Consider the following 17,572-nt stretch of genomic DNA (forward strand, 5'->3'; position numbering starts at 1 on the left):
TTCTACAATTATGTCCTTACCATTAATAAGATTACTTTTCTTTTTTGGGTAATTGATAGATCATATATTTAAATTGTTAAAATAATTCATTTATAAAAAGGTAAAGATAAGAAAACACGTAAAAATAACACTATCTTCACCTTCACAAAATTGGAAGAGAAGTCTCATCCGCAACGGGCTCCTCATTTTTTCAAGTGATTAAAAAAACGAACTACTATAGAGAAAAAATTAATTATTTTTCCCCAAGAACATGTTTATGAAAAATTCTCTAAAATCAGCTCGGTTTGAGAAACAACTTAAAATTGTTTGTTTCCTCCCAATAAAAAGAAAACGATTCCGCTTTTTTAAATTTTCACTATGTGATTATAAAACATGAAAAACAAAAAAGAAAAAAGAGAAACGTAAATAAAAACTAATAAAATGACACCAGACAGACCCAACACTGGATCTAGGAATGTAGTACCATAACTCCAAAACCAAGTTGATAAAAGAATATGAACAAGTCTACCAAATATATCATTAGATTTGTCTTTGCGAAAGATAAGTCAGCAGTGTTGGATAGCCAAAATCATTTCAACCCAAAAAGAGAGATGAATGCAAGGGAAAGCAAAAGCAGCTGTAGAGTTCACAAAGATGACAAAACATGGAACTTCAAAGGGTACCTTCTAACTTACCCTTTGCAGCCTTTTGATGAAGACCCAACCTAACAAAATTCCACACTGCTATAGGGACAACGTCGCTTTCACATGGCCCGTGGCCACACCAATTATAGCTCAAAGTTCAATCCTTGTGTCAATTGGGGAAGCCTGCTCATGTGGTAGATGCCACTCCTTTTGTTTTTACTCCATTTCCTGTCATGATATACAGAGGGAGAGAAATAGAGAAAGAAATGTGTGCGTGTGTGTTTGTGTGAGTGAGAGAGAGAGAGAGAGAGAGAGAGAGGGTTACCCCACAATTGTAGGACAGATGCCAGTGTTGTTGGAATGCACTGTGGGTGCCAACCCCTCAAATGATTGTCGGTTTCCTTAGATGAGGAATCTTTCAGGGCTGCATGTTCTAAGCAATCAATAGGGCATAAAGGCAACATAAGTTCACTTGTATACAAATAAAAACAATGACAACCATAGCTTCCACCACAGGGAAAACAAGAAGTAAAGATAACAACCTGGGTTAATGACATTAACAAACCTCGATGGCAGCGGAATTTATCAGAGTTAATTTTAACGGGCCGAAGCATGTTGTTCGGATACTTCCAGGCTAGAGGTACCAAATCAATTATGGAACCTCTTAACTCATTTAATTCTTAAGAGGTATTTTACCCAGAAACAAATAAAGAACTAGGATCTTACAGTTCACTAGTTATTTGAGGGATCAGAGTCCATCCTGGCAGGTCGGGATATATGATCAATGCTCCATTTTCATTAAAATTTATACAACAGAAGGCATGATAACCATAAGTTATGAATTTGACAGATAATGTAACAAGAAAGTAAACGGATAATTTATCTCAGTAAAAATGACAAAAAACAAAAAGTATCCTTGGTTATACACAACGAAGTATGATTGTTGCCTCCAGAAAAAGCTGCTGAGCTGCTCTGGATCCAGAAAAAGATGCTGAACTGCTCTGGAATCTTCTTTAGGTCAATTTTCTCCTTACTAGGCCTTTGAAGTAGTCAAAACTGTATCCATATGGAAAGCAGCATTAAATACGTACGAAGAAAATGAAAAAGTTTAGTAGCAGCAAAGATATCTAAAAGGAAACTGTTTCAATATCAAATGATGAAGGAATAGAATAATAAATCACATTGTAGATTATGTCAGTGTGCTTTTGATATTTCATCTAAAGTAGTTTTGCGGGACTTGCAACATGTTCTTCCTGAAATTGTTCAGTTTCTTGCTTTCTTTTCAGGGGTTAATAAATTTTTACGTAAAATAATTGCACAATGCATACAGATCTATACATACACAACTCAAATATAAATGAAGCATAGAGAGGAAATATACCAAGTAGGCATTCTGCTGCCATTGACATTTTCAAGAAACACTATCTATGTTCGTACATGCATAAATGAGCAGGAAACCTTTACTATAACAACAATCACAAGCCTTAATCTCCTTTTGGCTTTTTTTTTTTTGGAGGGGGGGGGGGGGGGGGGGGGGGTGGAACATTTAATTACTGTTCTCAAATCATTGACTCTCTTCTTCTTCTTTTTCTACAAACACATGTACTGAAATTGTATATTGGAATGAGATATTATTCTATCAAAATTTAGTGTTAACAAGGAAACACAAAAAATCACTTACAATATGACCAACAAAGGTGAACAGAGGGCTGGGAGAGTTTAGGTACAACAAGAAGTTTTAATCCCACCAGGTGGGGTCAGTTACATGGTTCCAGCTTGCTAATCATCTCTATCTATGACCATATCACAAGTTCACTGATTTTCTTATCACGTGTCCAAAACATCTTAAATGCATCTTACACACCTCATCTTCTATAGGCACCAGCCCAACTTTATCACAGACAATCCCGTTCCTAATTTTGTTTTTCCTTATATGTTAACACATCCACCTGAACAATTCTCAACTCAGTTGAGAGTTCAAATACTGAAAAAGGTATTTCAAATAAGATTGTCCATAGTAGGGCTCACAGGCATCTACAAAGTAATGTTAGTAATGTACCTTTTTATCTTTTTCTTTTTTGAAACAGTTGGAAACGGAATGGAGTTGAGTGGGGGGTTGTACTGTGATAATACAGATATGAACAAATCTATGCATAGAAGAGGAACTTTTTTCAACTGTTTTTGCTCCATGCTTCAATATGGATCAAGATGCAGCTAACAAGAATAAGCGGTCCCGCCAATACCTTTTCTGAAGTGACAGCTGAACAGCTGTCACCATGTTAAGCAAGGAGTGAAATGACATGTCAAGTTAATGACCTTCAATGATTGATATCTCTAAGGACAAACCTGACTCACCTCTGGTTACGGGAGGCCAAGCTTTGAGGACTAGAAAATGATATGGTGCAGAAAAAGGAAAGGAAAACAGCAAGAAAAATGACTCACACATGGATCGATCAAACCAAGTTGCCAATATTGGATAATTTCCAGAAGTCCAAAATCACTTAAGAGTCAAGAAAATAATATCAAAATTATTCTGTTGGACAAGGTTTGGGACTAGAGATTTCTGGAAAAGAAAAAAAAAGAATATAAATGTTACTAAATGCATGTAAAAGTACACACACACACATATATAAGTAATGTCATTTTCTCAAGAAAATTTGGTCTTCCATAGAGCACATCTCTACCATTAATAAATGCCATGGAAATAAAAACAACTTCCACTAATGGATAGTTTAATAGATACATGGTAAGAAAATAGTTATTGTGTGGCGAGAAATAAGATAGATATTTCTCCTTCAATTCCTTGAGGGAAAAAAATTAGAGGCTCATTGAAATATTTTGCATATAAGATTAACTAATAAGAAATGGAACTTAACAATTATGAATTAACATGGCAACAGATGTTCAATGTTCCAATCTATAAGATCATATCAAACTAAGGAGATAAAAGTTCCAATCATGTAATATATCAAACTAATATATTAGACTTCTGAGATACATGAGATCTCAGTGTGATATAATGCCACGATTTTGTGTCTGAGCCACTTTATTAGAGTGTTCTGTAATGGACGTGGTTTAGTGGTCCCCCTTATAACAGTGAGAAGTTGATAATTATATTATGAGAGCTAGGCAAGCATTCAAAGTTTTGGAGCAAACCACAACCATAAAAACTCTTACAACGAAACACTTACAAAATGTAAATGCAAGCAACAGAAAGTGATTACTCATGTTGTATAATTTTTCCCCCTTATTTTGGGTTAGTATACTCCTCTTATATCTTCAGAGTTGATCATCCTCTCCAATATTGCTATCTTTTGGGGAAAAATGCCATGATATATTTTCATGCTATTTATAGGTTTTATACTTTTTTTTTTGCTCCTTAGGTTTTATATTTTCACATGGACTCTACTAAATTGATATAGTACCTATGTCAGACTTGACAGTTTTGATAGGATATAGCATGTATTCGACAAGCTTAGTTCAAAAATGAGCTCAGTAAATATGTTAAAAGCAATTTACAGAAAAAAAAAATGTTAAAAGCAAAGAATCATGAACTGCCTATTAAACTTGCATTCTGTGCATCAAAAAGTAGCACTCAATTTGTAAGCACAATTTTTAATTGAAAAAAATTAGAATTTTAAAATTTAGCCATATAATTCTGTTCTTGGACATGTGAATTAGATGAGTCCAACACCAAGACAAGCACCCACACCTGACACCCTTATCTGAGTCCATGTAATATAGCTTGTATGTCATCATCGGATTGGCTGCAATCCAGACATATGCTGACAATTAGCCAATCACATTTTAAATGTGAGTATTATGAAGAATAGATCTATCATTTCTATGCCTTGTTCTTGGTTCCAGTCTTCTTCCAAAGGCCTGTAGTCAAAACTCATGCAATATAATAAAAACCATAATGAGTCTGGATCCCCCAGTACCCCTTGGCAATTATTCACAGGAAGTCATGTTTCTGTGTAAGCATGCCAAAACCAAATATACTAAAATCTAAAACTCAAGATGTTTATAATCTTGACACACTAAATTCAATATCTGTTTATATATACTGTTGGTACTTTGGTAATAAGTCTTGGATGGTTGGCTGACCAAATATTAAGGCTCAAAGCCCCCATTGTTATACCCCTACTAGGAAACTTTTTGATGGGTGCCCTTTTGGTCACAGAAACAAGTCAAGTCAGCAAATGGGTAATATTCTCTTGAGTAAAATATATGTTCAATCTACCTCTCTTCCCCTTATCTTCTGTATCTATACTACATCTGAGGCTTTTGTGCTGTGCCTGTTTGATGTTGTTCATATGATGTAACACCATACCACCATGAGCATTTTTTTTTTTTTTTGCTTCAAGCTGGTTTATAAGGTCCATAAAAATATTCTCCAAAAACTAGTCTAGTTTATTGTGTTTGTCAATTGAAGTTAATGCCGTCACATGCTCATTAAATTGGGATCACAATAAATCAGTATCTGCATAGAGTATTCATATATCAAAATGGCAAACAGTGAAACAACTCACCTATTTCCATCTGGATGTAGCTCACACAATTGACTGTCTTCACCAACAGCTAATAGATATCCTGAGGACGTTAAACCCTGCAGAGAGAGAGAGAGAGAGAGATCATTTCACAGTAAACTTGTTTATTGAAGAAAAAATGACAACAGAAATTCTGTAGTTTTACTTATTAACAACTGGGATAAAATAAAGAGAAAAAGAAAAGTAAAAATAAAATAAGCAATATGGCTAAGGTGATGAGCTTAGGAACAAGACATGTCAGGTTTGACTTTTCCAAATTTACCGTGTGACAACTTTGTGCACATATAGAAATGGGACCTCATGTAACTAAAAGCCAGATATGAATTACATAGAAAAATCTCGACTTCCTTGGGCTGGGGATATACTAGTGTAACTTAAAAGGTGTTATTGGCATGGAAAAGGCTTACAGTTGCTTTTAGGAATAGTTTGATTCAGTTGTTTTTATTGTTCATCATTAAGTTAAAATGTGGCTCATTGGGTTTAAACATACAAGCACAGGAATAAAAAGACAGGTTTTGGGTTACTAAAATGCTATATCCAGCATGTGTAAATGTGATGATTTGGAAATATCCCTCCCTCTCTATGATTCAGAAAATCCCTCTGCTTCTACTTTGACCATCTGCATCCTCCTCTTTTTTCCTATTATCTATTTCCTCTTTCTATCTTCCTCTTATTCAGCTCCTTCAACTACCTCAACTTTATTTGGTCCTGCTGTTTCCACTTCCCTTCCCTTATTGGGCTGATTAAAAACACTACAAACTTCTAACACAACTTCTGGTTCATACCTTGATTCTGCAAAGTGACTGCTTTTCTTATCCTCCTTCCATCAACTTATTCCTTAATCTAGTTTTGTGCTCACCCCCCCCCCCCCCCCCCCCCCCCTTGCCCAAAACTTAGTTGCCTGACTTATAGGGTTTCACCAGAAACTTTATCATTGGCTGTTATGGTTTGGTTGCTAACATCAAATCAAGTTTAAATAATTTCTGTTGAGTGAAATATTTCCAGCACATATTTAGGCTCCAATGTCGTGGACTTCTCTTTTCAGATTTGTAACACTCATATTTTTCAACCAATCACTGCTTAGGCATGGAAAACCATTTGAAAGACACGAACTTGTAACTGCAAGAAAAGGACAAAAAAAGGGACAGAAATAGAGCTTAACAAATCAACTCAACCTTTTATGCCATGAATTAAAGCCCAAATAGGGAAACAAAAAATTTAACAAAGAAAAAAATTACGATAAATCCTTGTCAGAATATGATTCATTAGTCCCTTAACTAATTCAAAAAATAACCACATATGGTACAAGATTGGTTATTTTATCTGTACTCTCTCTCCTTTTCTGGGGGACAGCAACTAATGCACCTATCTAATCTACTCTCACCTGAATAGTAACTGGTTTTTCCACAAATTGCTCCCCATCTTTTTCCTGTACAATGACTCTCTGCCCACTGCATGCAAGGGAAAAGAGTCACAAAGCTTGAATATTCAACAATTTTCATAATCTAATATGTGGCAAGAAAAAGATGAAAAAAATGAATCACACAATGCTGTTGATTATGATCACAAGTACAGACTTTGAAATAGTACGATCAATTCACACAAGGCACTGATGAAAAATAGCCTCTCCTCTCTTTCTTTCTATCTATTTTCCATATATAATATATGCAGGCAAAAAGACACTGACATCTTGTTTTTAATACTAGAAGTATCCATTTCAATATGGCAGCATGACAGCTTTACATTGTGAATGAAAAATCCTTCACAAAATAGACTCTGAAAATCTCCAGGCCTTTTTGAATTTGGTGGCATTGAACACGATAACAATGGATAACTTATAACTTGTAACAGATGAGAAAATTCATTCCATATGCTGCATGTATGTATGGTGATCACAACAATGTAAAACCATTTTGCACATTTTTAGCATGAAAAACATAGTTGTCCAGCCTCCAAAGAATCAAAGAAACTAGAGGAGCAGATGTGCTTAGGACTATTAAGAACTCTAGGTTGGACTATCAATATTGCAACTTGCTACATATAAAAATAAGGGTAGATTACTAAAAAAAAACCCAACTTTCGTTTCTGTTGTAGATTGCCTTTTGATTCCATTAATGTCCGTTGTTAATTAATGATGTAGCTACCACATAAATTCACAAGTAGAAAGAGAGAGAGATACCCACTAGCCATCCACACACACAAAGGCAGGTGGTTCTTCTCTCAACGACAGTGGATAACCATGTGGGTCATGTTTGATAATGTCAGCAATGAGGTTTTTGGAGGCGGTGGCAGTGAAGTGGATGGCAGGTTTTAGGAGGGTGTTGAGGAAGAAGAAAGGAGGTTTTGAAGATGGGGTGTAACAACAGTCCACAATTGAAACTAAAAGGAAAGTTCGGTGTGCCTACTGGAAAAAATTAAAAAAATAAATCTAAAATTGAAACACACGTAATTTTTTGGTAATTTACCTGAAAAATAAAATCATTTAGTTCCTATCATTTCATTTGAAACCATTTTGTCATTTCTGTAACAACAACAATCACAAGCCTTAATCCCACTAGGTGGGGTTTATTGTTTGTTCAAAAAGAAAACGAACTAGGTGGTCAATTATGGAAATAAAACCTCCAGATATCAACTTCCAAGACATTAACAAAGAATTAGCAGCCAGGAAGAAAGCAGGTGTCATAATTGAGTGTTTTTCTTTGGCAAGGGTGATTTGCTAATCCCTTGTGCTGGACCTAACCAAAATTTGTACCTCCCTCTCTAAAACACCGAAACACCAATAATCTAGCAAGGGAATATAACATGTAGGACAGAGATAACCCTGATATCCTTCTGGTCATTACCCACCTATGTAGCCATGTTGCATAGTATAGCTTCTCAAGAGGTTGAAAACCTGCATGGCAAAAAGCTTTGAAATATTAGTAACTTAAACAAATTGCACAATATGTCACGTGCTCTATGATAGGTATCATTACATGCTAATAGGATAGTCATGATGGTGTTTCTTAATAGTAAAACCTAAGAAATCAATATCTTAAGAAATCTTTTTTGGATTATCCTTTCTGTGCTGCTCAAATTTCCCTGGAATGATTTCTCTCATATGCATGGGACGAATTGATGAGGCCAAGCCTTGGTAGCAACAGTAACTTGGTAAGGTTGCTCCTTTGTGACCTAGGTCAAGAGTTTTAGTTATGGAAACACCTCTTAGCAAAACAAGGATAAGACTGCGAACAAAGATGACTCTTCCCTGACCCTCAGAAAGCAGGGAGCCTCTTGCACTGGGGACTGCCCTATGCAAGGAACACGATGGCTGTGTTTTATGCTTCTAGGGTTTCACTGCATCGGTGACTTTTACAATCAATTGTTTTTAAGCTAGAATTGTCAGATCATGGTTGTATTATGCTTCTACAGTTTTGCAATATTAGAAGTGTTGCAAAAAGTTCTCATGGCAAACTTTCCGGAATTGTTTGCTCTCCAAAGCTAGTTTTATATTCTGGTAGAACCATGTTATAGTACTAGTGCAACTCATTTTCCCTGTATTTGAGAAAATATTGGTCCTAGAAAATAATAATAATTACAGAATAGAATAATCTTGATTTAAACATAAAATGAAAGAAAGCATACTAAAACTTGACATCTCATCATTTATATGCTAAAACTTCTTGTTTATTTCAGATTCATATTTCTGGAATCAGTTAAAGTGAATGAATATCAAAGTCTGCATTCTGAGAAAGTATTAAATTTCTGATTCCAGAATCACATATAAAGAAAAAAGAACAAATCCAAAGGCATATTTGAAGATCAAGAAGACCATAAAATGAATATGGACCAATGGTTTACCTTCGTTGATCAGAAGATCAAAAAATTTCTCAAATTTATTAAAGAATGCTGCCAGAACATCTTCTTTTTGTAGTCGATATGCAACAGAAGTCAATTTCTGCAGTACTTCATTCAAGCAGGTTGTAGGTTTCTCATTGTCAATATTCAAGCCTATTCCTGCAAAGACATTAAAAGGATTAAAGAACTTAGAAAATATTTTACCATATATAAAACCCTTAATGATGATGTGGGACATGAAAAACTAAGCCAGGTCACTGAATGTAGAAAGTAAACAGCAAAAATAGCATTAAAAAATGTTACAATTAAAAGATAATATTCATCTTGGATAACAGGTACCATCATTCATCAAGATTCATATTCACATCCAAAGGTGTTGTATAAAGGGATGAAACCACTTACCAGCACTGACATTAAACTTCTTTGATGTATAAGTTGATGTGCACAAAATTCCTCCGACTTTAAGGCCATTCAAATACAGATCATTTGGCCACTTTATTCTAACATCAAGATATGGTATGCCCTGAAATAGAACATGTACACGTTACCCAACAAAATAATACCGCCACCTAAGGTTGCATCAAGTAAATCAATTCCCAGTCTGAAGAGATCATGCAATTTGCCTCAAGTTTGATGATCTTGTTCCCTTACATGAAAGTGGAAAATTTATGGCACACAGCATACCATGCAGGAAACAATGTACCACAGCACCAGTATATACCCAAGAAAGTGCTACACTGTTGGAGTAGTTTAAATATCAAGATTGCTGTTGTGCTGTTTTCTTATATATATGTCTTCCTTTATGTCTTTGGTTAGCGGTTGTTGTTGTTCTGTCTTGTAATGAGCTGTCTATTTAAAGCAGCTCATTCTCAGAATCATTTGAGTTTGTTATTCATTTTCTGGAAATTTCATTCTTCTCCAGTTAGTGCTCTGTTTTCTTCCGTGCCCTAGGGTTTTCATTTCATGGTATCAGAGCCATTGCTCTAACCTGATGGCCTCCAATCGAACTCTTGATTCTTCCTCGTTCTTCCTCCTCCTTATCAATTGCATCAGGAGTATGAGACAGTTGTTAGCCTTATTACGTATCAAATGGATGAAATAGATTTGGAAAATGTGCAATACTTATTGTTGATGCATGAACAAAGACTGTTAGTAAAAAATTCTGCTGTAAATTTTTATTCCTTTTCTGCTATGCATGTCAATGTGGCGTCAATGCCTTCTATCCGGAACTATAGCTTTGGTAATAATCGAGGAGGATCTTCTCAGCGAGGGAATGGTTATGTTAATAGAGGAGGAGGGAAAGGCCGAGGTAGGACTTCTAACAGGAGAGTCTACTGTCAGTTATGTGGAAAGCCAGGGCATTTTGTGGATCGGTGTTATCACCGTTTTGATAAAAATTTCCAAAGAGCATCCAATTCAGGTTTTGGCAGGTTTGATGGTGTTAATCAGCCTCAGTCTAGAGCTTACTTGGCCTCCTTTAGTGATTCTAACGGGGTCTACACTAGTGACATGGTATCAATGCAAGGCTCTCACTATGGCAGTCCTTCTAACTCTCTCACACCTGACAGTTTTGCAGCCTCACCTTCTCTTTCAGATCCAACTTGGTTTGTTGACTCCGGGGCAACTAATCACATCACCTCAAACCTGAATAAACTTTCTTTGCATGCTCCCTATAATGGTAAGCAACTTCCTATTACTCATATTGGCACCAGTTATTTGCAAGCTAAGTCTAAACCTAATATAGTTCTTTCCTTACCTTTCTTCATGTTCCTAGTATGAAGAAAAATTTAATTAGTGTGTCACAGCTTACTCATGACCATAATGTTGTGCCTGAATTTGATTAGGATGTTTGTTTGATTAAGGAAAAAGCTTCAAGACTGGTGCTGCTTCAGGGACACCTTAAGGATGGGCTTTATCGGTTGACTCCAACTTCTTGTTCTGCTGTTGGCAGCACTTATGCTTCATCCCTAGAAACTTCTTTTGTTCCTTCTGCGTTTTCTTCAATTACATGTAATAAGCTAGGTACATGTAAATAGCCAAACTCATTTTGTCGTGAGTTGCCACAGAATGTAAATGTTGTTTAACATACTAAAGTTTGCCAACAATGGCATGATAGATTGGGACATCCTTCTATGAATGTACTCAGATTTCTATTGGATAAAATGAGAATTTCTTGTTCACTTTTAGATTTGTCATTTTGTGATTCTTGTAAGGTTGGAAAATTAAGTCAGCTTCCTTTTGCTAGTCATGAAATTATTGCTGTTAAACCCTTGGAATTGGTCTATTCTGACCTTTGGGGACATGCTCCTGTGCTATCTGTGGAAGATTATAGATACTACATCATCTTTGTGGATGCATGCACTTGGTATACCTGGCTCTACCCCCTAAAGCTTAAATCTGATGCCTTGTCTATTTTTGCTATTTTTCATAAGTTTGTCGAACTTCAATACAACACTAAACTTAAAGCTTTGCAATCTGATAATTGGGGGGGGGGGGGGGGGGGGGGAGATTTAGAGCTTTCTTACCTTATCTTCAAGCCCATGGGATTCAATCACAATTTACTTGTCCACACACTTATCAACAAAATGGTGTAACTGAGCGCAAACATAGATATATAGCTGAAATGGGTTTAACTTTGATGTCCCATGCTCATATGCCTCTTCGGTTTTGGGTAGAAGCTTTTCAAATAGCAGTTCATCTTATTAATTTGCTTCCTTCTTCATCTCTACATTCTCTTACACCTTTTGAACGGTTGTATAACAAGCAACCTAATTACTTCATCCTTCAACCCTTTGGTTGTGCTTGTTTTCCCTTTCTCCGTCTATATAATAGACATAAATTTGATTTTCATTCTGCCAAGTGTGTTTTTCTTGGCTATAGTCATACGAAGCTGGTTACAAGTGCTTGCATCCATTAGGGAGAGTGTATGTGTCTCGGCATGTTCAATTTAACCCTAGTGATTTTCCTTATCCTTCTTTGTTTTCTCCTTCTTTCTCTTCTTTATCCAAGTCATTAGGGTCCCAAGGGTATTCTACTACCTATTTGGAACCTACTTTCTTTCACTCTAATTCTTCATGGTGTCCTTCAGTTGCTCCAGTTCCGGTTACCACACAATCTAGCAGTCACAGTGACGTTCCAGCTCCGTTTGCAAAGCATTTATAGGAGCTGCAATCTTCTACAGCTTCCTCCTTTGTTTCTGTACCTCACACTACATCTGTTCTAGCACCTCAATCTAAACCTAAGCCACCTAAACCTAAGCCACCTAAACCTATTCCTGTCCCTTCTTTTTATCCTATGATTACAAGATCCAAGTCCAAACAATTAGTTGCTCCTACTCCTCATGCCTTAGTGAGTTCCATTGAGCCTAGTTCAGTTAGTGAGGCCCTTTTAGACTCATGATGGGTTAAGGCCATGGCTAAGGAGTATACAGCCTTGCAGAAAAATCGCACTTGGGATTTGGTTCCTTTGTCTAAGGATATGAATTTGATTGGCTGTAAGTGGGTTTTTCGGGTGAAATACAATGCTGGTGGTTCTGTTCTTAAGTATAAAGCCAGGCTGGTTGCCAAGGGCTTTCTTCAAACTCTAGGTGTAGATTATGCTGAAACGTTTAGCCCAGTAGTTAAGGCACCAACCATTTGAGTTTTATTTTCTTTGGCAGCTACTTCTAGTTGGGACATCCAACAAGTTGATGTCAATAATGCATTTCTTAATGGAGACTTAACTGAGATTATTTATATGGCTCAACTTGAGGGATTTGTCAGTTCTCAGTTTCCTACACATGTCTGCCAGTTAAAGAAGTCTTTGTATGGGCTGAAGCAGGCTCCTAGAGCCTGGTATATGAAGCTGAAAACAGCATTACAATCTTGGGGTTTTGTCCGAGTTGTATCAGATGTGTCTTTGTTTATTAAGAAGACTGCTGGTTGTGTGCTTTATGTCTTGATCTATGTTGATGATATCCTAATTACTAGTTCAAATAATCCTGCTCTTAAATCATGTATTCATGATTTAGACACTCATTTCGCCCTTAACTCTTGGTTCTGTGAACTACTTTTTGGGGTTTGAAGCTTATAGAGATGGCAGTGGTATATATCTAACTCAGTCCAAGTATATGATTGATTTACTAAAAAAGGCTACTATGCAAGATAGCAAGCCTTGTGACACTCCTATGGCTGCTAGGGTTTCATTAACAGATGAAGGAAAATTGTTTTGTAATCCCTCTTTGTATAGAACTCTTATTGGTTCCTTGCAATATTTGACATATACACGCTCAGACATAGCGTTTATAGTTAACAAATTGAGTCAATTTATGTCTAGTCCTAATGTTTAGCATTGATTAGCTTGTAAGCGTTTACTTCGGTATCTAAAGGGCACAATTGGCTTGGGATTGGTCTTCTCTCCCTCACGAGATGATTTGTCTTTGCAAGTATGTACTAATGCAGACTATGCTGGCTGCAAAGTGACTCGGCATTCTACCAATGGATTTTGTGTCTACTTTGGCGAGAATCTTATCGTTTGAGAATCCAAGAAACAGACTGTTGTTGCTAGGTTTGTGGGAGAGGCTGAGTATCGTGCTATTGCTTTGGGTGTAACTGAATTAATGTGGCTAAAATCATTGTTTGAAGAGTTGGGCTATCCATGTGCTGCTATCCTTGTTGTGTGGAGTGATAATTTAGCTGTCCAAAGCATGTCAGAGAATCCAGTTTTTCATTCTCGAACCAAACATATTGAGGTTGATATTCATTTTGTTCGAGAGAAAGTGGAGAGTGGTGAAGTGGAGGTCAGGTATGTTCCTACATATAATCAGGTGGCTGATGTTCTTACAAAAGGGCTGCCTAGAGACCGGTTTCAGTCTCTGCGAGCAAGGCTTGGTTTGGTGTTGTCTCCTGTGCATGCTGACCCTACAGTTACTGGAAGATTATCCAAGACTGAGCACTCAACCTCTATGAAGTTTGATTTGAGGGGGAGTGTTGGAGTAGTTTAAATATCAAGATTGCTATTGTGCTGTTTTCTTATATATATGTCTTCCTTTATGTCTTTGGTTAGCGGTTGTTGTTGTTCTGTTTTGTAATGAGCTGTCTATTTAAAGCAGCTCATTCTCAGAATCATTTGAGTTTGTTATTCATTTTCTGGAAATTTCATTCTTCTCCAGTTAGTGCTCTGTTTTCTTCAGCGCCCTAGGGTTTTCATTTCATACACTAACATCCATATTTGGATCATGGAATTAATTACTGAAAATTTATATAATTGACAGTGAAGGTATTGGAATTTAAGTGTTTTAACAAATATGCAATGAATCTCCAAGGTTCTTATTTCTTATCAACAATGATCTTCCAAACTAACCTGAGTTCAAATTTTGAAAATTTTCTACTTATTCTGACTGTGGATCATGATGTCGCTTCACACCATTTCCAAACTCTTTTGAAATTTAGTTTGTTATCTGGAGCTCCCTGTCACAGCCCATGACTCCCTAATGCCAAAAGCCAGCCGTGCACTGAGGTTGGTCTCCAAATTTCCTATCGGTTTGCTAATATTTTCATGTTATAAGCTTGTCACCCAAGGGGTAAGGCTGGCTTCACCCCTCTACTGCCTGGGGACTGGGGTGCCGCATGGTGGAATATGCTGGCCCGGTGACATCCTGCCTATTTGAAGCAGATCTCACTTACCCACTGCATCCAGATGTTTATGATTCTGTCATATATTTTATCCACCCACCACATCATTGATTTTTCATGTACTGGAATTTCACTTACGAAATTCCTAACCAATAATTAAAAAAAAAAGGCATCCTGTAACGCTTCTAGTGTAAAATGGGACAGTCTTAACCATATCAATAGTTGAGGATTTAATTATCCATGATTATTTCTAAATGGGTAATGGCCTAACACAGGTTTTTTCAACTTCAATTTTTTAAGTTTAAGATATTTTGATAAGTACAAGTCCTTTCTTCTTCATTGAAAAAGACTTATTGTTTTATGAAATAGAACTCAGACCATTGCCTGTTAGGTGTGTGGGTTTCTCCATCTTCTCCTCTCTCTCCTTTCTCTTACTCCATTTCTTCAACCAGCCAGCTACGGATTCATTCAATAGAAGGACTTATTAATAAATTCTAGATGAATGTCCAACAAGCCACATTATCTATTGAGCATGCATGTAATATTTCAATTCTTAATGCAATTTATTGATTAATATATATTTACTCTTTTAAGTTTATATACCTTTTCTGTCGATATCTGATTCCCTGGCAACAAATAGGCAAATAAATTTCTCTACTGTAGCTGGCCAGCTTCCTCAGCCTTCTAATACTTCACTCATTAATTAATTGCTCAGTGTTTCATTACCTGGAATGTCACCTATCTAGCCTAATGGCTCTGTATTTAATTTGAATAGTGAAATTAGTATGTTTTACAAGGAAAAAGAACCACTTACGCTATTGTGACAAACATCCTTTATTGCTTCGATTCAATTTGAATAGTGAAATCAGTGTGTTTTACAAGGAAAAATAACCACTTACGTTCTTGTGACAAACATCCTTTATTGCTTCTGTCACGGCTAGAGACACTACATACTGTACAAGAGGCACCACTCTACCATCGTCCATTTGAATTGTAAATGAAAACGTAAGGCAGCCCCTTGGAGATTGCCACACATTATTCAATCTACCTGCAAAATTACAGGCTATTTAGGAAACTATACAACATTTAAACTGTTTTTTGAGCTGGAATTGCTTAATTAGTTAAATCTGATCACGTTTTTATGAATAATCAAATCGAACAAGATGGTTAAATATTTATAAAATTAAGTACTCATTTCACAACCACAGGGAAAATAAACAAATCTAGCATCTTCTTCGTTCATCTTTTTCCCCATGTCTTCATTTCCTTTCCTTTTCCCTCCACAAATGCAAGTTGCTGACGTCGAGCTACACTCAGAATATCCAACAGCACGACAAATGGAATAAATAATTGCAAAAGAAATTCAAACCTCGCCCTTTGAACTGAACATCAGCAACACAAGCCGCGCCTATCGGAAGCTCGCAGAAATTTCTGTCGAAATTCAAAATTCAACATCAGAATACCTGCGCTTTTGAGTTCGGAATGCGAGCTAATCTAATTATCTATGTGAATGAGAGCACAGGCAAACTATTGTAGCTACGTAATTGTCATTGGCGAAAAACTCTCGCACTGATTAGTTCTTACTGTGAAACGATGTCGTGAGTCGACGGCAGCCGCGGAGACCAAATCAGGAGTCTCCCCAGACGAGCAGTTGCCAGCGAATCGAAAAATGAACTGATCCGAAAACAGCCTTCTTCGACGGGCTCTTCGCTCTCCGAATGCAGAAGAATCGAAAGCTCGGGAACGCCGGGGAGCTTCAGAGCGTGATTGTCCTTCAAACATCTAGCCAGTTCCTTCTCCTTGGATGACTTTCCACATATCACCAGAAAACAAGGCGGTTGCAACTCCATAGCTGAACAGCTCATTGCATTGAAATTAGTTTCCATATACATAAACAAACACACACACATATATGGAGAGAGAGAGAGAGAGAGAGAGAGAGAGAGGTCATGCCTGAGGCAGCTGGTGAAAGTGCGAGAGGATGGAGAGATTTCTTGGGAGGGAGAGAGAATCTTAGAGAGAGAGAGCGAAGGGAGGTTAAGAAGGGCATGCCCTGGGAGTAAATACGTGACGTGATGGACGGAGAAAACAATATGAATGAATCATGGTTTCGTTTCCCGGCAGCTGGCGTGGCCTTCTAATTTTCGCTGACCGCGCCGCCCTCCAACGGTGAACCAAGACCAAGGAGAGGGTTTTCGATTAGTTCTCCTCTCTCAAAATCGGACCCTACCAATTGATTAGACCGGATAAAGATTAAAATGGCTAGTTAATTTTTCGTTTTTTTCTAGTCTTTTATTTTTTAAACAAAGTTATAATTAATTTTCATTTATTTAATTAATAATTTTAAAATCCAATTTAATCCTATCTCATCCATTGACCCTTTTTTTTTTTTTCTTTTCTCCTTTTAGTACTACAACGGATAAGTTCGCATCATAGCAACATTTTATGTACAACCACAACTGCATTCAAGCATCATTTATAAAATTAACAGTAATTTTTATAAATCTTCAATGACTGCATGATTAATTAGCCAATCAACCCCCTAAACACTATTCATGAACCTTTCTTGAAACATTTTAACTCTCATGTCCACCCAGTAGTTAATTTTAAACTCTTCTTTAGCAAGTTGCAAGTTTAATATCTCGATTCAGCCCATTCAACATTGTTCTAAAATAATGTGATCACATTAACAGTAGTAGATGCATGCAAGATTCAATAGAGTTGGCTAACAAGAGGAACTCTCGCGGCATGTTAATTTTCTCCCTTTTGAGGGCTTATTCCAGTAGAGGGTGCAAGGTGAGCTCTATCAAAACTGTCCCAATTCAAGCAAAAAAATGTGATTTTCGATGTTACCTTAGACATTGAAAATGGAAAATGATTTTTGGTCAGATACTAGTAAGATGTCGGTTCAAGCTAGCTGAGAGATGAAATAACAATTTCACCCCCATCT

At 36.8% G+C, this 17,572-nt stretch overlaps 1 protein-coding gene across 1 annotated transcript; it reads right to left on the reverse strand.

Moving 5' to 3' along the window:
• Positions 1-1,442: 1,442 nt before the first annotated feature.
• On the reverse strand, positions 1,443-17,492 carry LOC127799179 (biotin--protein ligase 2-like). The gene is made up of 10 exons (XM_052332953.1): positions 16,576-17,492; positions 16,207-16,474; positions 15,992-16,053; positions 15,522-15,670; positions 9,413-9,533; positions 9,014-9,169; positions 8,021-8,066; positions 6,558-6,624; positions 5,156-5,232; positions 1,443-1,679 (listed from the first exon to the last, which is right to left on the reverse strand). The coding sequence occupies exons 1-10, from the start codon at positions 16,670-16,672 to the stop codon at positions 1,637-1,639; spliced, it is 1,086 nt and encodes a 361-aa protein (XP_052188913.1). The 5' UTR covers positions 16,673-17,492; the 3' UTR covers positions 1,443-1,636.
• Positions 17,493-17,572: the final 80 nt, after the last annotated feature.

Source organism: Diospyros lotus, chromosome 4, assembly GCF_014633365.1.
Source record: "Diospyros lotus cultivar Yz01 chromosome 4, ASM1463336v1, whole genome shotgun sequence".
Classification (NCBI taxonomy): domain Eukaryota; kingdom Viridiplantae; phylum Streptophyta; class Magnoliopsida; order Ericales; family Ebenaceae; genus Diospyros; species Diospyros lotus.